Raw genomic sequence first — 22540 nt, 5'->3', positions numbered from 1 at the left:
TTCTTTTAAGAAAAAAGTGTTTTTGTTTTTTTTGACAATACTAAAAAAAAAGTTATTAAATTAATAAAAGAAAACAATCATCTAGGTTCCCAACAACTCATAAGTAAGACTCTACATGTGATATCAGTGCTTGTTTGAAATTTTAATAACATAATAGATTAGAAAGGAAGAGAGAGAGAGAGAACACATCATCTCTCTTTTTAAACAAAAAAAAAACATATAAAAAATAAATATGTCACAGCCACCAAACCCAACCAATGGTGGTGTCAACAAAGTGAACTCTGATAACAATAGAAAACAACATCATCATAATAATAACAATAAACATCACAACAACAACAACAATAATAATAATAATAATAATAACAACAACAATAAGAATAACAATAAACAAAATAATAATCACAGTAATACGAATAACAACAATAATAATAATAAGAAACAACAATATCAAGCAAAGAAGAAATCAGCTGATAACCATTCAAACAACAACAACAACAACAACAGCATTAATAATATTAATAATGATAATAATGGTAAGGTTGTAGTATCCGATCAAACTTCTTCGACTGGAATTGAAAATGGTATACATGAAAATAATAAAATAGAACAATTACAACAGCAACAGCAGCAGCAGCAGCAGCAACAACAACAACAGCTAAATGATAACAGTAGTAGTATTGGTAATGGAAATGTATATCAAGGAATGTTAAGTCCACAGCAGCAGTTGGAGTTCGAATTGATAGGCTTACAGCAACAGCAATTGAGTAGACAGCTTCAACAACCTACATCATCGCTATTCCAATTCCCTATGTTCTTGCCACCACCTCTGATGTCACCTACCTCCCAACCACAACAGCCACATATACCAACATCACCACCTATCATGAATAATAATAATAATATTAACAATATGAACATGATTAATAATAATAATAACCATAACAATAGTGGTACCACACCTAATATAATGGATTTCTTCCAGAAACCATCTAATATAAATACCACTGGTACTGGTGGTGTTGGTGGTGTTGGATTCCTTCAACAACAACAACAACAACAACAACCAATTAATAATAATAATAATAATATATGGCAACAACAGCAACAACATCAACCATATCCTCCACATATGAATATGTCTGGTATGCCACCGCGTATGATGCCAAACATGTCGAATTTCGGAATGCCATCGTTCCCACCTATGATGGCGCATCATCCTGGACAATTCCCACCACTGTTCAACCATCCAGGACAATTCCCACCATTCGGTATGCAACCAATGCCCTTTAATCATATGGCATCTTCACCACACAATATAGGCGGTGGTAGTGGTGGTATGCAACATTTACAACAGCAACAACTACCACACTCAAACTCACCTCTCAATATACCAGCTCCGACAATGACAACAGCAGATTACTTCCTAACACCATCGAATCAATCACCGATTAGCAGTCTACTAGCAGTGGATAACAATAGAAATCATATGCTATTGGATCATATGAACAATGCTAGTGCTGCGGTTGGCGTTACCACCGGTGGTAGACTACCGATCAATGAATTGAATGAGTTGCAAATCAGTGAGATGGCCAGTCAGTTTGGTTCGCCCATGAAGGTAATGATAGATCCACTTGCAAAGCTTGAATCGGAAGCACAAGCCGAAGAGGTTGCCGCTGCCGAAGCAGAGGGTGAAGAGGACGAGGTCAACGAGAAACAAAAGAAGAAACTAGAGAAATACACAAAGACTAGACCACTTATGCCTCCACCTTCTGCTGATCACCTAAAAGAACTAACCGAACATGCCTATGACATCTATGAGAAATCGAAATGTGAAGAGAATAGAGGTCGTACTTTATTAACTAAATTACAAAACATGGTATCAAAGACATTTACAAGTAAGTCAAACACTCTTTAATATTTTTCATACTTTCATAATGCTTACTCCTTATATTGATTCATTATTTATTCAATTTTAGAGTCACAAGTTAAATTACATTTATTTGGTTCATCAGCAAATGGAATGTCACTGAAAGGTGGTGATATTGATATATGTATGCTTGTAGATAGCTCTGAGGGTGACTCCGATACAATCATTAGCAAGCTTGCTACAATGTTGAAACAAAGTAAGTAATCAACAAAAACAACAACAATTGTTGAATACTTATTTATTTTTATTGTTTTCAATAGATAACTTAACAAAGGTGTTGGCAATTCCAAGTGCAAGAGTACCGATCGTAAAGTTTAGAGATCCAATTCAAAATCTAGCATGCGATATATGTATCAACAATAAACTGGCGATATACAATACCAAATTGGTTTCAGACTACTCTGCTATCGATGAGAGAATGCGTCCGCTCGTCTATGTGGTAAAGCGTTGGGCCAAACGAAGAAAGATCAATGAACCATTCACCGGCACACTCAGTAGCTATGCCTATATCAATCTGGTGATTAGTTTCCTCCAGAGTAGGAATCCACCTGTGTTACCGTGTATGCAGCAACTGGCGAACGGCGCCGTCGAGATCAACGGCAAGCTCTACGGTGAGCTGATGGAAGACGTCATCGTCGACGGCTACAACTGTAAATACTACAACGATCTCGCCAAGCTCAAGGGATTCGGTGCGAGCAACAAAGAGACACTCGGCGAGCTGGTGTTTGCATTCTTCCAGACGTACTCGCGGGTCTTCAACTACGCCACCGAAGTCATTAGCATCCGCACGGGAACACATCTCGAGAAGAGCAGCAAACAATGGGAGTCGATCCAAAAGAAGAGTCACTACTGCTTCTCCATCGAGGATCCATTCGAAATCACTCACAATCTTGCCAGAGTCGTCAAACGAAGTCAACTTTCAACCATCATACAAGAGTTTAATAGAGCATATAAAATTCTTTCGAGAACAGGAAATCTTCATATAGTTTGTAGAGAATATATACCTGAAGAGTCTTCATCAACATCAAACAACAACAACAACAACAACAACAACAACACACCTCAAAAAACGAAATCATAGAATTGACCAACATCCAAAACAACACTAACCAAAACACCATGTCATTGCAATATTATATAATAAAAACTTTATACATTATGTAGAGTTAACTCAAAACATAACATAAAATAACCTAATTGCTATTATAAATTGATTTCACAAGATAAATACCATTATATTTTACTTGTCATTGTCAAGATCTCTGATATATTGACAAGATGTTGATTTGATTAATTTACAATAGATTTATTTTAATCTATTGAACTATTATTGGTTTATTCGAATGCTACACTGTGATTTGATTTGTTTTATTATTAATGATTATATTAAATAAAAGTACTAGTCTAATATTATTCCTGTTATTGTTATTGATTGATTGATTATTATTATTATTATTATTTAATGATGGTGAGTTGTTTCCTTTTGAGCACCATATTCTCTTGGGATAAATCTGTATAATCCATTGTTGTTGACAATGGGTGGCATCCAACGAGTGAGATATACATTCTTGTGTGCTGCACCTAAAAACCTGTATATATTTATAGTTGCAAATATTGGATCGATCGAATTATTAATATTTCATATTTGTTATACAATAAAGTCTTAAGAAATTCATCAACCTACATAATATCGTTTTCAGCTTGTACAATTGGTAAAATCTTTGATAAACGTACTCTCTCTACATCATCATCTTGTCTGTAATAAGTAAAGTAATAAAATACATGTTTGTTGTCAATATTGATATTTCTTTAATTGCTTATATATATTCAAAGTTTTGAGAGTTTGATAATAATAATAATAACATACAAATCTTGAATTCTTCCACGAAGATAAATGTAAGTACCAACACCCATGATCAAAAAGGTGGCACCAAACAATTTATAACCAGAGATCATCTTTGGTGTTTGTCTACCATACTCTAATGCTGGAAAACCTCCTGGTGGTGGTAAATCTTGTACCCATTTTTGCTTATAATTGATTGTCATTGTTTAAATAAATATAAATAGTGATAATAACAAATAATGTTGTTGCTGATCGACTTTCAATCAAAAAAAAAAAAAAAAAATTGAAAAAAAATCAATTTCATTTTTTTTTTTGCAAGACAACGAGAAGTTGTTGCTGTTTAGTAAAGTGATTATATTCTCATTGTTTAATCAATTGATAGATCTGTCTAATAAAGATATGAAGATTGTTGTTTGTTTAAATTGAATTTATTTTATTATATTATATTATATTTAAAGTTTTGGTTTTGGTTTTATTTTTGGTTTTGAATGATCAATTTATTTTCTATCATCATAACTATAGTACTCTGGGTTGTGTCTTGGAAGTTGCCATGGTTCGACAATGATTGACTTGTTCTTTTCGAAACGTGGGTCCTTTGTGATTGTAGAGTCTTCCAGTTGTTGACGACGTGATTTAAGGTGTGGTTTGTAGCTTGCCAAGATCTGACGGAGTTGGGTCATTGATTGTTTGGTTGTTTGATGAGTGTAGTAACCGTTGGCCGACAAAGTACGATTGGACTCGGCAAAGATCTTACCGTAGAGTTGCTTGTGCTCGGCACCCTCGTCTTCGGTCAACTCCTTGATACGGATAAATGTGTTTGGTGCCATCGGGGTGGTGTATACGTTGTCACCCTCAGGCAGCGCCTGACGTTGGTATGGCTTTGGTGGTGCGGGATTCTCACGGTTCTTGGCGAGTGTTGCCTCACGGTACTTGGCGGCTCTCTCTCTACGCTTGGCAAGAACCTTCATCTTCTTTTGGTTGCGTCTCAAATACATATCAGCTTCCAATCCCAAGACTTGGAGGTCGTCCTTCCACGAGTTACCGTTGACTTCGTCTGCCATGACGATTTCCTCGGCGAGGTCGTTGAGTTCGACCAAACCACGAGAGTTGAATATATTGGTTTCTCTCTCTTTCTCATCGATCTCAAAGTTGGCGGTGGTGTCGAGTGTCTCCTCGTCTTCGTCCTCTACCAACAACACTTCATCGTCGTCCTCATCGATCTCATCAGCACGGCTCTTTGGTGACGACTGTTTCGGTTGCGAGAGATTCTTCTTTTCGTACTCTACCTTCAAATCGTTATATACTTCATCCATGACCTTGTTGAGGACACGATCGGACTCTTCAGCCGAGAGATTAACAAATTGCTCGAAATTGATTTGTCTCAAGAGCGATGCGAATTGCTCTTTGTTCATCTTGCCCATCGACTCCAAGGTGACACCCTTTGGCAACTCACTGATGCCAAGCTTCTTGGCAACCAAATCGTAGACATGATTCTCGAATTCCAATTCACTCTTGAACTCGGTTTGCATATCGTCGAGCAAACCTTGATCCATCAGTTGTTCCTGTGCATTGTCGATTTCATACTCAAAGATTGGCTCTTTGTTCAAGGCCTCTGAAATCTCGGCGACGTCCTTCTCGTCGTAGGGAGTATCTTCACCCAAGAAGAAGTTCTCTCCAACGTTCTCCTCGTCGTACAAAGTGTTTGCTTCGCCCGGTTGAGTTTGGTTGGTGGCATCGGCTCGCTCGTTCTCACCGTCGGCAATCGCCTTGGCTTCGGCGGCGTCCAACGGAGTGTCGGCACCAATCTCATAGTAGTCACGTGCGTATTTAATATAGGCTTCACTAATCTTTCCTTCGATTTCCTCTCCATCTTCATCCAACTCGTACTTTGGAATCTGGTCGAGTGTGACGTTGTCGTCGAGGTCAAGCTGCTCGACGTCATAACGCGCCAAGTCGTCCTCCACCAACTCCACCAGATCCTCCTCGTCCAACTCCATGATCTCGAGCATGTCACGCACGGTGTAGTCCGAGTAGTTGTGACCGACCTGCTTCATATACTCTCTGAGATCGGCCAACTCTGCGAGACGCTCCTCTCCCATGCGCTGTTGTAGCTCCTTGGTGTGCTCCTTGTTTCTCTCGTCAAACTTGACGCTGTCCATCCAATCAAAGAGATCGGTATTATCGGTTGGTTCGTCCTGTTCGCCTTCTTCACCGTCGTCGTCCGCCTCCAAATAGTTATCTTGGTTGTCCATCATATCGTCTTCATCGGCCATCTGCTGCAGCTGTTGCTTTCTGGCTTCGGCCAACGCCTCTGGCGAATCGTAGTCCAGCGAATTGTCTTCGACATCCTCGTACGATGCTCCCACCATTTTCTCCTCTGCTTCCTCACGAAGTTGTTGCAAGATTTCCTTGTCGATTGGCTCGTTCTCGGCGAGCATCTCAATGAGCTCAATGTCTTCTTGGCGGTCGATATAGTCGGCGGGAACAGCCTTCTCCTGATAGCGATTGTACTCCTTGATCATCTTTGCGTCGAAAAGGTATGGTGTAACTTCATACTCCTCCTCCACGACACGATCCAAGAGCAAACGACCCTCTGTAATATCTGGATCTTCCTCTTCTTCTGCGGCATCATCATCTACCTCATCCAAATTAAAGTTTGTCTGATGTTGTTGTTGTTGATGATGTTGTTGTTGCTGTTGTAATTGTTGATTGTCACCGGTGTTACTATCAGATGAAACAGCATTGTCTGATGATGCTGCTGCTGTCGATTTATTTGTATTCAATCCCATTTGGAATTTCTGATCGAATTGTGCCAACAATTTCTTGATATCTACAGTTGAACCACCTGCTTGTTGTGGTTGTTGTGGTTTCTTTGTATCTTTTGATTGATCATTATTGTTGTTGTCTCCACTTTGATCACCATCTTTATTATCATTAGTATTACTAGTATAACTTCTAATGGAACCAGTAGCAAAAAGACTGCTACATTGTTGTTGTACCAACTGCTTTGAAGCAGCACCAGAACGTACTAAATTTCTGGCACACCAAAACATTATTTATATAATATCACTATAAAAAGAAAAACAAACTAAAATCTATTCTTTTTTTACTACTGTCTTCTGATCTGTTTTGTTTTTTAATCTGAATATAATATATCTTTTATTCTTTTGTTATTTAAAATCTATATGTTTTTATTTGATATGATATGATATTAATATTGATTCCTTTAACTAAACTAACAAAAATTGTTTTGTTTTGTTTTGTTTTTTTTTTTTTTGATAGTGATCGATCTTTACCTGAATGTATGAACTAAGATTAAAAAAAAGAAAAGAATCAAATCTGAATTTGAGATATAAATATATATAGTGAAATTAGATTAAAAGTTAAAATATAATAATGTATGATTGTGTTATAATCAATGATCTGCTTCGTTTTCACGAAAATTTTTGATCACCAAACATTTTTTTCGTACTTCATAAAAAAAAAAACTCAAGACAAAAAAAATAAAATTCTATTCAATCATTCCCAATTGTACTTTAGATATGAGATAGAAAGTTGTTGAGTATTTTTTCACTCTCAAAATTATTAATCAATATCTATAAATATATTTATATTTATAAATATTGTGTTTTTTTTAATTTAAGTGATTTTATGTTTTTTGTGGTTCTAACTTGATTTTAGATATTTGACTTTTCGTAAATGTTTTGAATCCTATTTATCCTATAGGAATATTATATACAGATCTTTTCTTAAAAGTTCATTTCATACAATATTATTTAAATTGAATTCAAAAAAATGTGGAAAAAAAAAAAATCGATCTGTCAAAATTTTGATGTCTAGAACCTGCAAAAAAATTTCAAGATATTTATTTTCGTTTATAATAGTTATTACTATTCTTAATATTAATATAATAATAGTTAGCAATTAACAGTTGTTGGTAATGAATTCAAATAATTTATTAAAAGTTTTAATTGGTGGGGCTGCAGGTGCCATTGTGTATTGGGTGATGAAAAAGACCGATGAGGAAGATGCACAGTACCGTGAGACACTACAACAAGAGAGAAACAACGCTGGTCCTCAAGCCAATCGGAGATTGCGAACACTCTCCAACTCATCGTTGCTCGAGAATCAAAATGTTGCTGGCAACCTAATCGATCTCCTACAGAACACGCTGATCGAGTATATACTTGGACAGGACACACATCATGTCATCACGATCGACAGCACTGCAACACTCGACTACGCACTGATGCGTATGAATGAATCGAACGTATCATCACTACCGATTGTAGATCTACAGAACAAGCGATACATCGGTATGCTTTCGATCATTGATGTATGTTCGTACCTCGGTGCACACAACCCAACCGAAGTTGCACCAAACACCTCTGTTGCTGAAGTATTAAGTTTGTATTCAATGAACATCATTATAGTACTATATTATTGAAGTAAATACTAACCATATATATACACTTTAGAATATAATAGAGAACCATTCCTTCCATTATATGTTAATTCACCTATTCAATTACTCATTCATATTATGACACAAAAAGTACCACAAGTTGCAATTATGTCGAATGATACTATTGTAGTAGATATAGTATCAAGATTGAATGTTATCAAGTATGTTTTGGGTTGGATGTTGGAATGCAATATAAACAATAATAATTAACTCACGTGATTTCTATCTCCTCTATTTTAGATTTATTTATGAAAATATAGAGGCATTAGGATCGAAATCAAACTATTCAATTGCATCATTGAATTTGATGTCTAAATCAGTTTGTACAATTAAATCCTCTGAAAAGGTTATCGATGCCATCAACAAGTTGAATAGCGATCAAGTTACAGAGTTGGCCGTTGTTCATCCAGAAACTGGTTTATTAGTAGGAAGTTTCAGTGCAAGTGATTTAAGAGTAAGTAATTACTAAAGAAAATCTCAGTATAAAACTCTATATTAATAATAATACATATATATTTTTAGAAATTATCAATTTATACATTCAATAGATGTTATGAACCTATTTCATCATTCATAAAATTAAGAGAGGATATCGATGAGAATCAATTGATCAATCCATCTTCAACACTAAGATCGACCATTAGAAAGATGGTTGAACACGAAGCACCAATTCTCTGGGTGGTCGACTCTCAAATGAAACCAATCTCATGTGTATCACAATTAAGTCTAATGAAATACTTTTTGAATCTTTCAACATCTATCATTTCCGACTGATCTATTATTGTCATAAATGTTCATAAATAAAAATTAAAAATTAAAAAATATTATAATAAAAATAAACAAAAAAATATATATTTAATTTAAATTAATTTGTTTCAATTTTTTTTAATTTTTTTTTTTGATTTTCCAAAAAATCAACTAAACTAATAGATTGTTAATTGTGCAATTTTGGAAAACATATTTTTAGATAAAATAATTTTATTTTTTATTTGTTTTTTTAAGGTTCACATTAGAATTATATGTAAAATAATGTCTATATATATTGGTATTGATTCAATATTACTAACAAAAATGAAGATATTATCTTTTTTTTTAAAATTAATTAATTAATTTTTTTTTTATTTTTAAATTTTGAAATTAAGAACTTCCAACAACTTAAAAATTTTTTTTTTATTTCAAGACAAATTTAGTTGTTGGAAGTTCTTAATTTCAAATTTGAAAATAAAAAAAAATTAAAAATAAATTAAATTAAATGTGTTAAATTTAAACCGCCACTAAATTTTTAACAACAATATTTTTTTGCAACGTCCATTTTTAAAAAAAAAATTTTCAACGCCATTTTTTTTTTTTTTTTTATTTTCAAAAAAATTTTAAAAAACAATCCACCCATTTTGGAAACAGATAAAAAAGAAATAATAGGTAGTGATACAACAATAATAACAACAGTAACACAATAACTATCAAAATAGGAGTAAAAATAAATCAAATATAGTAAATTAATCCTAGGAATAGTAATATTAATTATATCCAGCCAGCAAGCAACAGAGTGTGATAATTTAATATTACACTATCATAAAAAAAAAAACCAACACATACTATTTTTTTTTTATTTATTTTTACATCACAATTTTTTTATTGGGTAAATTTTAATTATATTTATTTATTTATTTATTTTTTGTACATATATACCTATATATATATATTCACATTATAAAAATAAAATAAAATAAAAATAAATTATATATAATCAATAATATACATATATATCAAGCAAATAATAATAAAAAATCAACAACAACAATAACAATAACAACAAGAGCAGCAAAAAGTAGAGTTGAATTTAAATTATTTATAGTACATTTTATATTTACAACAGTCAACAACAGTACAGTAACAACAGTGCTATTAGATTATTATTTTAATTATAAGAGCAAAAAGATAGATTTTTGTCATTGGCATTGGATTTAATTGAATTGGAATTATTGGATTTTTTTTGTTTTTCAATTTACACATTTAAATCATATGCAACAACAACAACCAGTTTGTTGAAATTATAAATAAACAATAATATAAAAAAGGTAATTTTGAGATTCAAGAAAAAAGGGTGAATAGAATAATTTTGAGATTAGTGGAAATATAATATAATAATAAATAAAAATAATTAAATGTAGTCATGACTATTATAAAATTAAAATAATATTTATTAATATTTAATTTAATTATTTATTTCTATAGATTACCAAGAAGGAAGTTGTTGTTTATCTAAATATTTATATAGTAATTCAAACAATATAACAATATATGAATAGAATAGTAATATGATTCCTCCATTTTATGATCATTCGTTCACTCGAAACCATCATCATCAGCAACAACAAATACATCTGCTACACCAACAACAGCAACAGCAACAGCTACAACAACATCTACAACAACAACTCCTGCGTACTACGCCGTCTCCAACTCTGATATCCATGAAAGACGCAACAGAGTTGGGATTCTCCATGCAGAAGATGAGTCTGTCATCGTCTTCATCTCAGCAGCAGCAATCACAACAACAACAACAACAACAACAGCAGCAACAACCGCAACAACAACAGCAGCAACAACCACCACAAAACAATCACATCTATGGACATGCTGTCAATCTCAACAATAGTAATAACACTACATCTAGTGGTGGTAGTTCAGGCTTGAAGATATCAAGTCCGACATCTTCGCACCATCATCATCATCACCATCATCAACAACACTATCGTGATCTCTCCGATGACAACTACGATGAGGATCGCCTGCTCGAAGAGCAAACACAACAGCTGCAAAAATCACTGGAGATTCTGAGTGACAGCGATGACAGTATGCCATTCTCTATGAGTCTCTATTATCTACTCCAACAACAGCAGCAACAACAACAACCCAGAAACAATTCGAATTCATTCAGTAGTAAACTCGATCATTTTGTACCACATCATCCAATTCAAACACCAACACAACAACCGCAACAACAACAACAACAACAGCAGCAGCAGTTTAAGAATGCATTTTCCTATTCACAACAGCAACAGCATCAAACTCCACCATTTGATGGATATCAACAACATCCAATGCTGAACCATTTTAATGCACAACAACAACAACAACAACAACCTATATCTTCATTGATGAAGTCCTCAAGTCAGTGGGAACCACAGTTTAATAATAATCAACAATCGAATATATTCAAGTCTTATGACACCAACGATTATTTCCAATCACAGTTCTCTTCACTGTCTTCAAACGTTGCACAGGTCCCATCCTCACCAGAGTTTACGGGCCAATATTTATATCAACAACAACAGCAACCAAAGAAAGATAATACATTCAAATCGATGGGAGATCAGTGGAATAATAGTAGCTATGGTTTTCAACAAAAGCCACAACAACAACAGCAACAACAACAACAACAATTCTACCAATCTCCACTGCTACAAAACTTTGGAGGAAATCCAATTACCCAAGATCTGCTACAACAGATATCGGTGTCTACCAAACCATCGAGTCAAAACTCAGTAGTACAACAGTCATCCGATTTGAAAAACCATAGACCCTTCAATCCTTTGGTTGCTCCATTCCAACCAACAACAAAATCCTCAAATTTTGTTAGTAGCAACAGTAATAGTAAATCGTCCAATCCCATGCCTATTTACCAACAACACCAACAGCAACAATCACACTCAAATCAATACCATCAATCACACCAATATCAACAACAACCGATATATTCACAACAACAACAACAACAACAACAACAACATCATCATCAACAACAAAATCAAAATCAAAATCAACACCAACAACAAAACCAAAACCAACTACTACAAATGCAAAAATATCTACAACAACAGCAACAACAACAACATCATCAACAAAATCATCAACAAAATCACCACCATCAACATCAACATACTCAACAACATCATCAACAACAACAATATCATCAAAATGAATCATATGATGGTGGTGCATATTCACCGACAAACGATCATTCCGATGCCGAGGTTGAAATGGTAAACAGTCATCACACTAACAAACCAACCGATAATAAGCGAGGTGAAATGGTTGAGAGTCCAGTTTCTCGTCAACAATATAAACATTTCATTAAGCAATTTAAATTGAAAGAAAAAGAGGGTCTTGAGGTAGCAATGGCATTTGCTTCGCACTCACTTGCCACTCTTTCCGAAAAAGTTCACTGGCGTGTCTATCTGGAGCTTGCTGATTTGGCCAATCGTCAAAGTAATCTAAAGTTGGCCAGAAAGTTCTATCGTATTGTCACCAAGACACAGCCCTATATAAGTCAAGGTTGGCTTGAATACGCCAAGATGGAGGAGGACTACGGTCGCCTGGAAAAGTGCCAGCAGATCCTCCAGCTCGGCCTCAAATACTGCCCGTTCAACGAGAATCTCTTGATCAAAGGCATCCGTCACGAAGAGAAGATGGATAATCTCGAAGGTGCCCGTGCCCTTCTCTCTCAACTACGTGATCAATCGATATTCAAGACATGGCGTGCCGTTATGGAAGGTGGTTTGCTCGAGGCGCGTGCAGGCAACATTGAAATTGCCCGAAAGATCTTCAAGTACCTCATGAAGCATGTACCATGGTACGGTCCAATCTATCAGGAGGCCTACAAGCTAGAGGAGCGTTGCGAAGAGTATGAACGCGCCATTGCTATCGTAGAGAAGGGACTCATGGAGGATCCAAAGTATGGTCCACTCTGGTTCAGTGCTCTACGCCTCTACGAGAAGACATCTCACGGATTCCTTCAGTCCACAAGAAATACTGTGGAGCGTGCTCGTCAGGCCGTTTCCAGAGAAGTCACCTGGAAGATCTACTTTGAGGCCGCTCAAATCGAGGAGCGCTCAAGAAATCTCAGTTTGAGTCGTGCCGCCTACGTTAAGAGTGTCGAGCTGTGTCCAGAGAATCTGTTGTGGAAAGTATGGCTAGGTGGTAGCCGAACCGAACTAAATGCCGACAACATCAACATTGCCAGAAAGTTGGTGTTTAGAGCACTTCAAGAGGTTCCCGCCAAGCTAAAGTCTTTGGTACTGCTCGAGTATTCGCGTCTCGAAGAGTATGCCGGTAACATTAACAAGTCCCGTCGTATCCTAAAGATGGCCCACGAGGAAGCCAGACTAGACTGGAAGGTCTTCTTGGAGAGTGTACTGTTAGAGATGCGTGCCAACAACTACGAAGCAGCCATTCAGGAGGCCAAAGAATCTCTCAAGATCCACAGTGGTGCCGGTCGTCTTTGGGCTGCGCTAATTCAATTGAATCAACTCAAGGGAATTAGTTCACAGCTCAAAGTATTCCGTAAAGCACTCCAGTTTGTACCAAAGTCCGGTGAGGTCTGGTGCGAAGGTGCCAGAATTGCACTGAACAACAACAATTTGGCTGAGGCCAGAAAGTTCTTAGAGTTTGCTATTCAATTCACTCCCCAATTTGGTGACTCTTTTATCGAATTACTTAGACTAGAGATCATGGAAAAGGGATTCAACTGTGATATCTCAAAGCTTGAACAGGTAACTAACAAACATCTGATGCTAATATAAATTTATATTTAATATACTAATTTTTATTTTATTTTAATTTTTCAACAACTTAGTTGTGTATAAATGCCGATCCAAATTATGGATTTATGTGGCTGCATTGCACAGTTTCTGTTTTGGATAGCCCAAGACAGGTATTGAGAAATGCCAAGAAACTATTAATCGAAATGTCACCAAAGAATCGTGATGAGTACGAACAAACCAAAGACCCCAAATATGGTAGCTGTTGGGTTGGAGCCAATGGCGTACTATCGTTGAACCGAGTCTTTAGAAACGATTTCAACAAGATGACAAACGAAGAAAGAAGAAAATGTATGTTTGGTTCTGATCAAGTTAAGCCTTAGATTGGCAAAAGACAACAATATTTCAAATATTATTATGTATATATTTTTTTTTCAAAAGAGTATATTTTAAAATTCTTCAACACCATCAATAATTACACTATATACATTTAAATAGCCCGATCAACTACAACAACAATAACAACAACAACAACAACAATATCAAATCACTCCAACAACTTATATTCTATTTCGTCATAACATTCAATTGATATGATTATAGAACAATAACTTTAAGTTGTCTCACCTCCTGTATAAAGACATACAACAATAATAATTAATCCAACAATATCAAATAATCAAAAGGGGAGTACCTTTTTGATGATAACCTAATAAAATTCATAAATCTCGAAAATCAAATCTCTTGAGTTGAATATGTTACTTTTAAGGTTTTTTTTTTTTTTTCCTTTTCTTTTAATGTTTTTGAATTTGTTCAATTTACTTCTTTCCCATCAAACCACCAAACATATTTGCCATTTGATCTGGATTATTTAAAACATTTCTCGCACTAAAATAATTATTTTGATAAGTTAACGGAGTTGCTTCAATGAAATAAAATAAAAAAAAACAACTTACATATCTTGGAAATTTTGGTTCTCCATCATTTGTCTCATTTGTGGATCTTGCATAAAGTTTTGTGCCATATTTCTTAACATTGGGTTGTTCAAAAGTGATCCTAAATCCAATCCACCCAGATCTGGCATACCTGGAATATTTGGCATTCCACCACCAGAAGTTGGCTATACAAATACATAAAATTAGTATCCATTTTATTCTTTAGATTCATCTTAAAAGCACAAAACAATACATACACTATTTACTTTAGATTCGGCATTAGCCAAAGATGATTTGTAAACTTCATTATTTGGTTCCAATTCAATTGCTTTCTTGTAGGCATCGACTGCTTCTTGAATTTTACCAAGTGACATATTTGCAGATCTGAAAAATAATATAAAAAAGAGTTGTCAAGTTATTATTCAAAACTTTTGAATATCAAAAAAGATAAAGATATCTTACCCAAGTCTGAAATAGGCTTTACCGTAGGATGGATTTCTTTCGATAGCAGTGTTGGCATCCTCAACGGCTTTTTCATATTGTTTGAGATTGCTAAATGCCGATGAACGATTGGCAAAGTAGATGGCATTGGTTGGATCGTATTGAATAGCCTTAGTATAGCATTCGACAGCACCATTGTAATCGTGACCACTGAGTTTAGAATTTCCCTCAACCTTTAATTTCTCAGCAGCAGCCTTGATCTCTACTGACTTTATTTCGAAAAACTTGAGTTTAGCACTCATGACAACAGTTTCAGCCTCTACATGAAAGTTGAGTTGATTATTAAAATTAAGAGATTATGATGTTAGATTGGTTGGCTGGTTGGACTACTTAAAATAAATAGTTATTATTATTATTATTATTACTATAAACTTACTCGATGGATCAACGAAAGCACCTTTGGTCTTTAAAATATTGAAATAACTAGCAAACATTTCTCTTAGTTCCTCTGGGACTTCACCGATTGTTTTGTTTATGAGAGCATCTACTGAAGCCGGCGATGTTGGTGTGGCTGTAGTTGTAGAGGTTGTCGATGTGTTGGATTGTGGTGTTTGTTGTTGGAGATGATTATTGAAGATCTCTTCGAGTGTAGCGGTGGTTTGTAATGAGGCATCCGACTCATTTACAGAGAAGGCACCACGGATACAATCGATCGAGACTTGCAATGACTCTGCATCGTCCTGTGACATCGATGGTAATGAACTCTGTAAGAAATTCAAAATACTAGCAACCAATTTCTTTTGCTCCATTTTATTTGTTTGTTTTTTGTTTGTTTTTGAGAACTTAAAGAAAATGAAATGAACGAACTGCTTTGACAAACTATTTTAAAAGAATGATACAATACACTACTATTAAAAAAATAAAATCAAAGAAGATAATAATAAATAAATTAACAACAAATGTTTGTTTGTTGGAACAGTCACAGTGTTGTTAAAAACAAAAATTATTATTTTTAATTTTTTAAAAAAAACACACATTTTTTGTTCTTTTAACACAAATTTCGATGAGATTTCTGCTATTTAAATTGGCCAACCTTTTAGGTTTGACAATGCAAAGCTATTACATTGGATTTTTGATCAATCCCAATATCATAATGAATTGATATTAGATATTAATTAAATTAATTATATTATCATTATTCAAACAAACAAATATAAAATTAACTATAATTGTTTAATTTTAAACCCCCTTTAATTCAATTGGTCCGCCAAACTAATTAATTTAGTTTCAATTTTTGATGACATTTCATTTAGTTTTAGTAATAGTTATATTTTTTTTAAACAAAGATAGATAAATTAATTATTGATGTTGAGATTTTTATTACATTTCTTTTAATAAACATAAACAAACAAACAAACTTAACATAAAAGAAACAAACTTATATAATATATAGATATAAATCAAATGACAATGTCTTCTGCTTACAAGAGATTGATGCAAGAATATAAAGGTAGATATTAATAAAACTGCTATAGGTCGACAGAGAGTTAATTTGATGAATCATATCTAATAGGATGATCGATTGATTGATTATCATTATTATTATTATTATAACTGTTAATAGAACTCACCCAGGATCCACCAGAGGGCATAACAGCGGGTCCTCAAGATGAAGAGAATCTATTTATATGGGATGCATATATCATGGGTCCTAGTGGTACAGATTACGAACATGGTGTATTTACAGCAACACTCACTTTTCCACAAACCTACCCTATTAGCCCACCTAAAATGAAGTTCACCACCGAAATGTTTCATCCCAATGGTAATAACAACAACGTTTTCTATTCATCTATAGAATTCACTGCTGCTGCTGCTGCTGATAACACTGTTTACTTACAATCATTAAACAAACTTTACAATTATATAGTATATCCAAATGGTGAAGTATGTATAAGTATATTACATGCACCTGGTGAAGATCCGAATCACTATGAAACTAGTGCAGAGAGATGGTCACCCGTTCAATCAGTAGAAAAGATTTTATTGTCTGTAGTTTCAATGTTTTCAGAACCAAATGTAGATAGTCCCGCTAATATAGAAGCTGCAGTATGTATTTCACTATTTATTCTAAAAGAGTAGGACTATACTAACTTTTATTAAAACTATAATAATTTCATTTGACTTTTAATCTATAGAAACTTTGGAGACAAGATAGAGATGCATATAGAGATAAAATAAAACAGATCGTACGGAAGTCTTTAGAATTAGAAATGTAAAAAATAATAATAATCAATTTTAAATATATAAAAGTTATTAATCAATTAATAACTAATAATCGACTAAATAAATAATCGTTTGATTTTCTTTTTTAAAAAAACTTATAAATATATGTGATATTAATTTTTATTGGTATCATCGGTTGTTGTTGTTGTTGTATTTGATTCTAATGCTTGTTGCTTCTCTTGTTCCAACTTTAACTTTTCTTCCTCTTGTTTGGCTTTCTCTTCGTAATAACTCTCTGGAATTGGCATTTCCTTCATCTTCTTTTCAAGCTTACCACCAAAAACTACATGCATCAAGTGTGCTTTTTGTACATCTGTATTCTTCTTTGATTTTAATTTACGAATAACCGATTGTGCTTCTTCAACTATATGTATAAAACAAACAATAACAATCATGTTAACATGATTCTCTTTTTAGAAAGATCAATGATGGATGAGTTGTACTTACTCTGTTCTTTAGTGGCATCTCTTCTTTGTGTACCTAGATCCAATTGAGCGATAGCCCATTCCAATTGTCTTTGATATTTAGTTTCCTCATCGAGTTGATCGTCTGCAGCTACTTCAGTCTTTGCCTGTTGTTTCTTTTCCTTCTCTTTTAATCTCTTCTTTTGATTCTTTGTCAACTTTGGTTTATCTGTAGCTCCTGCCACATCGACTTGAGTGGCTGTTGCTGCATCAACTGCAGTTGGTGTGGTGGTTGTGTTATCAGTATTCATTATATTAGTAGTCTTCTTTAATTAATTAAGTTTAATATATAAAAAAAAAAAAAATGATTCGTTCGTTTTTTTTGAAATAATTTATTTTTTGTTAATTTTGGCATGGCTTATATATTTATTTCGGTTTGGTGTAAATGAATTACCAAGATATGATCATGTAAATCATTCATTTATTTAATGGTTTGTTCTTTAAAGACCGAAATTTAGAATCAATCATAATGAATTTTTTAAACAAGAAATTTATTTAAACTTTTTAAATTCAAATCATGTGAAGATAATTTAAGACATTATCTTGGTGATACTTAAAAAAAAAATTACTATTTTACACTTTAATTATTTATATTTTGTTTAAAAACCGATGTTAATGGGTTATAAATTTCTTGAAATAAAAGGTTATAAATTTTTTTTGGTGTTGTTTAAACTCAACAATTTTGTCTTTAAAAACTAAGAGTCCTCAAAAATGATATTTCTGAAAAGTCACATTTCTATTATTTGTAAAGAATATAAATAGGTTTTATTTCATATGAAACAATTGAACATTGAGTTTTAATATAAATTGTATATTTATATTTTAATTTTATAGATATATATTATATAAATTTTAAATGACAGATAATAATTTTTTTAATGAAAATAATATTAAATTTTCAAGCGATGGAATAAATATTAATCAAGATAATATAAATCTTGATGAAAGTAATATTAACCAATACCAAAATACAAATTTAAATATTAGAGAAAGTAATAATAGTATTAATAATAATAATGGAAATATTATAATTCATTCAATAAAAGAAAATATGGATGACGACCAAATCAGTTTACATTTGAATGATGAAATTGATAAATATCAAATAGTTTCCAACCAAGGTTTCTTTGAAAAATGGATTGGTATCTCGAGAGATGACCCACTTTTCAAAGAGAAAGCTGGAATATTAGTTGCCGTTATATTTATGATCATTCCAGGTCTACTGCTGTCATCGTTCGAGCCACTGATTTACCAGCATTACGTCGAACATCACTACCCATATTATACCAAAGATGAAATGGCCAGCAAAGCAAGTCGTTTGAAATCGATTGGGGATGCTCTTCCCTTTGTAAGCTCATTTATATCCGGTCCTCTAATCGGTCTTATCAGTGATCGCATTGGAAGAAAGAAAGTGCTATTTTTCTGTTTGGGCTGTGCATTCCTCGATATTATTTTCCAAATTCTCTGCTTTCAGAATTACTGGATGTGGCCAATGTTTGTAACACATTTCATCACTGGATTTTCCTCCGCAAGTGACCCTGTTCTTTTCGCGTTCATTGCCGATATCACTTGTAAAGATGAGAGATCCCGAATCAGTGCGCTCATTGGTATGACCATCGGAGTATCAACGCTACTTACGCCACTTATGACCATTGGACTTTTAAATTGGAAAGCAATTTCAATTCCATATTTTTCATTGATGTTCTATACGATTTGTGGACTCATTCTCTTCTGCTTGAAAGAATCATTCAATTTCTGTGAAGGCAAGCCCATTTCCAAGGAAAGGAGAATCGCCCAATACAAGTCTAAGAAGCATTCATCCAATCCTTTCAAATCTATTTATAATCTTTTCAAAACTAGTTGGTATATCGGAGCATATGCCATTCTCTATTTCATGTTTAGCTTTTCCCTGCAGGACTCTAGCACCACTCTCTACATGTACAGCAAAGTCCGCTACGATTGGAGTGCAACTCAAGTGAGTTATCTAACTTGTGCAGTCGGTGCTTGTGTTATAATTTGGAGTGTTGTTTGCAGTGGACTACTCCGATTCATAACGGACAGAGGCATCGTTTGTGTTGCATTGCTAGTATCATCGGTGATGCATGTATTGTATGCATTTTCATTCGACCAATACATGTTCTCGGTATGCATATGTCTTGGTTCATTCAGTCTAATGTTGGTCAGTATTCTGCAATCGATTATCTCTAAGGCGACTCCAAGCGATATGCAAGCATCGATCCTGACAGGAGTGACCGTTCTCTCTAGTTTATCATCATTCATTGGAGCACTTTCCTCAGAGAATTTGTTTGCCTACTTTATCTCGAGTTCGGCGCCATTCTACTTCCCAGGAATGCATTTCCTTATTGACTCTGTTATTATTTTCCTTACCTTTGCGTTCTCTTTCTACGCGCTAAAGAAAATCCAAGAGCCACCCTCACAAGAGGAATCTCATACATCGATGGGAATTATCGATCAAAGATACAAACCATTAAATGATGAATTATAACTTTGTTAAACCTTTTAAAAATAAATAAATAAAACATTGTATTTCTATTATACTTTTAATTACTACCACTACTACTTCGACTCTGATAATGTTTTCTATTATTATATTATATTAGATTTATTATTCAATTAAATTATCGATGTTGATTATTACTATATTTAGATTTATTTTTGGTGTTATTGGATACTATTATTATAAAAGATTGTTTTGATGAGTTTTTTCTACTTTAATTTTTGTTTTGTTCGGAACCCTCTTCGAGTCTCATCTTGTATTCTCTGTCATTTACTAAAGCATTCATAAACTTCTCTTCAACAAAATCCCAATTTACGAAATTCCAAAAGTTGGCAATGTATTTCTGATATGTTGTCTATTATTATTATTATTATTATTATTATTATTATTATTATTATTATTATTATTATTATTATTATGATTTTATTATTTTAATTGTTATTGAAAAAAGGTTAGTTTTAATGTTTTTATTTTGCTGTTAGTTATTTTCTTTTTAATGATACAAACATATTTATTATTTTGGTAATCCAAAAAGTAAGCGTGTTCGTGGACATCGAGACATAACAATGGGTAGGCATTCTCCAATTCCAATGGTGATCCGTTTTCAAAAGTATTGATAATTTCGAGTGATTTATCACGGAAAACCAACCATGTAAATCCTGTGTTCAATGATGATGCGTTTTGTGAGAACTAATTGGAAAAAAAAAAAAAAAATGTTAGGCTTGGTCGATTGATTGGTTGGTTAATCATTGATTTACCTTAATCTTAAAATCTTCAATTGAACCGAAATCCATTCTGATAGCCTTGAGCATCAATGCTGATGGCTTGGTGACATCATCGGTAATGCTACGCCAAAAGAATGAGTGATTGTAATGTGATGATGTTGATTTGAAGAATGCTGCATCTTCACTGTCGGTGGCTGTTGATTTCAATGCTTGTGAAATTGGGAGATCGTTATATGGAGTACCTATTTACATTATTGTTATTATTATTATTAATATAAATCTATTCTTAAACCTAAAAAAACAGTCAACCAATCAGCCAATTCTTATTGTGATCCAATTTAACTTAGCTATTTCTATCCGTTGTTATTTCTATATCATCCTATCGATTGTTATTCTCTAAATGTTTTTTCTATATCCAATGTTATTTCTATTTCATCTATTGTCTATTGCTACTCCTATTGCTATATATTACTGAATATGTTGTCATTTGATGATTTTGATCAATTCTGAATTGGCTAAGCTGATTGACTGATTTTGATTTTGATCGAATCTCTCGTATAGTGTTTCAACATACTGTCAATTAAATTGTTTGCTTTATCGATATCCTCTTGATGTAATTGGATGTGTGCGTTCAAAGCTTTATCAGAGATGAATGGAGCGAGACCTTTCTTTCTGTATTGGATCTCTGGTAACTTGTAGTAGTTACGTACAAACATGGATGCACTGAGACCGCTGCTCAAGCACAATTGAGTTACTCCTCTCACAGTTGTGAATCTACTTAACATGTTTGTTGTTGTTGTTGTTCTGATGCTAATTTAATTTAAAATCTAATATAAAAAAATAAGAAAGCAGAATCAAAATGATATTGTTCAATGATCAAAAACAAAACACACGAATCGAATCATTAATATTTATTTTATTTTTTTACAAAATTTTTTGAATTCACCAATTTTTTTTTTTTTCCAAAGCAACAATGAAAATCTCGTTACTTCTTTAAAATGGCTGTTCAAGTACAAAAACCTTTAAAACTTCTTATACTAAAATATTATCAACACAATGAATGAGTGATAGTGATATGAATAGAGCTAGCTAGGCTATGATTCCAAAGATAAATAAAAATAAAAATAAAAAAATAATAAAATTAATCTTTGATATCAAACAAAGATTAAGAAGATCATTAAGATTCTTTCTTTTTGATTATTACTTCTTTGGTTTGACTCATTTAATTAAACATAAATAATAAAACAAACACGTGGTTAAAACAAACAACAAAAATTCAAAAGCAAAAAAAATGAGTTGACTTGCTGGTGGTTGGTACTTTCAATAATTGAAAATTAATAATTGTTATTTTTAATTATTTTTTTTATTTTTTTTTAAAAATACTATTAAT

General features: G+C 33.3%; 10 protein-coding genes across 10 annotated transcripts; 5 read left to right on the top strand and 5 right to left on the bottom strand.

The window, feature by feature from the left end:
* Nucleotides 1-232: 232 nt before the first annotated feature.
* Nucleotides 233-3011, top strand: PPL_10365 (Putative caffeine-induced death protein 1; the record flags this gene model as incomplete). The annotated part of the gene is made up of 4 exons (XM_020581143.1): nucleotides 233-1898; nucleotides 1980-2126; nucleotides 2191-2447; nucleotides 2670-3011. 4 exons carry the CDS (start codon nucleotides 233-235, stop codon nucleotides 3009-3011), a joined length of 2412 nt encoding a protein of 803 aa, XP_020428728.1.
* A 378-nt stretch (nucleotides 3012-3389) lies between these two features.
* On the bottom strand, nucleotides 3390-3976 carry PPL_10364 (GRIM-19 domain-containing protein; the record flags this gene model as incomplete). Its single annotated transcript, XM_020581142.1, has 3 exons — nucleotides 3390-3519; nucleotides 3615-3686; nucleotides 3798-3976. 3 exons carry the CDS (start codon nucleotides 3974-3976, stop codon nucleotides 3390-3392), a joined length of 381 nt encoding a protein of 126 aa, XP_020428727.1.
* A 294-nt stretch (nucleotides 3977-4270) lies between these two features.
* Nucleotides 4271-6826, bottom strand: PPL_10363 (uncharacterized protein; the record flags this gene model as incomplete). The annotated part of the gene is made up of 1 exon (XM_020581141.1): nucleotides 4271-6826. The coding sequence occupies one exon, from the start codon at nucleotides 6824-6826 to the stop codon at nucleotides 4271-4273; it is 2556 nt and encodes an 851-aa protein (XP_020428726.1).
* An 887-nt stretch (nucleotides 6827-7713) lies between these two features.
* PPL_10362 (uncharacterized protein) lies at nucleotides 7714-10547 on the top strand (the record flags this gene model as incomplete). The annotated part of the gene is made up of 6 exons (XM_020581140.1): nucleotides 7714-8179; nucleotides 8252-8399; nucleotides 8479-8692; nucleotides 8761-8962; nucleotides 10168-10278; nucleotides 10474-10547. The coding sequence occupies 6 exons, from the start codon at nucleotides 7714-7716 to the stop codon at nucleotides 10545-10547; spliced, it is 1215 nt and encodes a 404-aa protein (XP_020428725.1).
* Nucleotides 10548-10712: 165 nt separating this feature from the next.
* PPL_10361 (tetratricopeptide repeat protein) lies at nucleotides 10713-14164 on the top strand (the record flags this gene model as incomplete). The annotated part of the gene is made up of 2 exons (XM_020581139.1): nucleotides 10713-13793; nucleotides 13877-14164. The coding sequence occupies 2 exons, from the start codon at nucleotides 10713-10715 to the stop codon at nucleotides 14162-14164; spliced, it is 3369 nt and encodes a 1122-aa protein (XP_020428724.1).
* Nucleotides 14165-14230: 66 nt separating this feature from the next.
* sgtA (tetratricopeptide-like helical domain-containing protein) lies at nucleotides 14231-15966 on the bottom strand (the record flags this gene model as incomplete). Its single annotated transcript, XM_020581138.1, has 6 exons — nucleotides 14231-14261; nucleotides 14604-14669; nucleotides 14738-14901; nucleotides 14974-15100; nucleotides 15179-15476; nucleotides 15594-15966. The coding sequence occupies 6 exons, from the start codon at nucleotides 15964-15966 to the stop codon at nucleotides 14231-14233; spliced, it is 1059 nt and encodes a 352-aa protein (XP_020428723.1).
* Nucleotides 15967-16621: 655 nt separating this feature from the next.
* PPL_10359 (ubiquitin-conjugating enzyme E2) lies at nucleotides 16622-17477 on the top strand (the record flags this gene model as incomplete). Its single annotated transcript, XM_020581137.1, has 4 exons — nucleotides 16622-16667; nucleotides 16782-17266; nucleotides 17356-17432; nucleotides 17471-17477. 4 exons carry the CDS (start codon nucleotides 16622-16624, stop codon nucleotides 17475-17477), a joined length of 615 nt encoding a protein of 204 aa, XP_020428722.1.
* A 79-nt stretch (nucleotides 17478-17556) lies between these two features.
* PPL_10358 (uncharacterized protein) lies at nucleotides 17557-18328 on the bottom strand (the record flags this gene model as incomplete). Its single annotated transcript, XM_020581136.1, has 3 exons — nucleotides 17557-17807; nucleotides 17891-18173; nucleotides 18302-18328. 3 exons carry the CDS (start codon nucleotides 18326-18328, stop codon nucleotides 17557-17559), a joined length of 561 nt encoding a protein of 186 aa, XP_020428721.1.
* Nucleotides 18329-18763: 435 nt separating this feature from the next.
* PPL_10357 (putative transport transmembrane protein) lies at nucleotides 18764-20413 on the top strand (the record flags this gene model as incomplete). The annotated part of the gene is made up of 1 exon (XM_020581135.1): nucleotides 18764-20413. The coding sequence occupies one exon, from the start codon at nucleotides 18764-18766 to the stop codon at nucleotides 20411-20413; it is 1650 nt and encodes a 549-aa protein (XP_020428720.1).
* Nucleotides 20414-20639: 226 nt separating this feature from the next.
* PPL_10356 (superoxide dismutase) lies at nucleotides 20640-21935 on the bottom strand (the record flags this gene model as incomplete). The annotated part of the gene is made up of 4 exons (XM_020581134.1): nucleotides 20640-20780; nucleotides 20933-21115; nucleotides 21184-21392; nucleotides 21725-21935. 4 exons carry the CDS (start codon nucleotides 21933-21935, stop codon nucleotides 20640-20642), a joined length of 744 nt encoding a protein of 247 aa, XP_020428719.1.
* Nucleotides 21936-22540: the final 605 nt, after the last annotated feature.

The sequence above is a fragment of the Heterostelium album genome (assembly GCF_000004825.1).
Source record: "Heterostelium album PN500 unplaced genomic scaffold PPL_scaffold12, whole genome shotgun sequence".
Taxonomy (NCBI): domain Eukaryota; phylum Evosea; class Eumycetozoa; order Acytosteliales; family Acytosteliaceae; genus Heterostelium; species Heterostelium album.
This window is presented reverse-complemented; position numbering and strand designations above follow the sequence as displayed.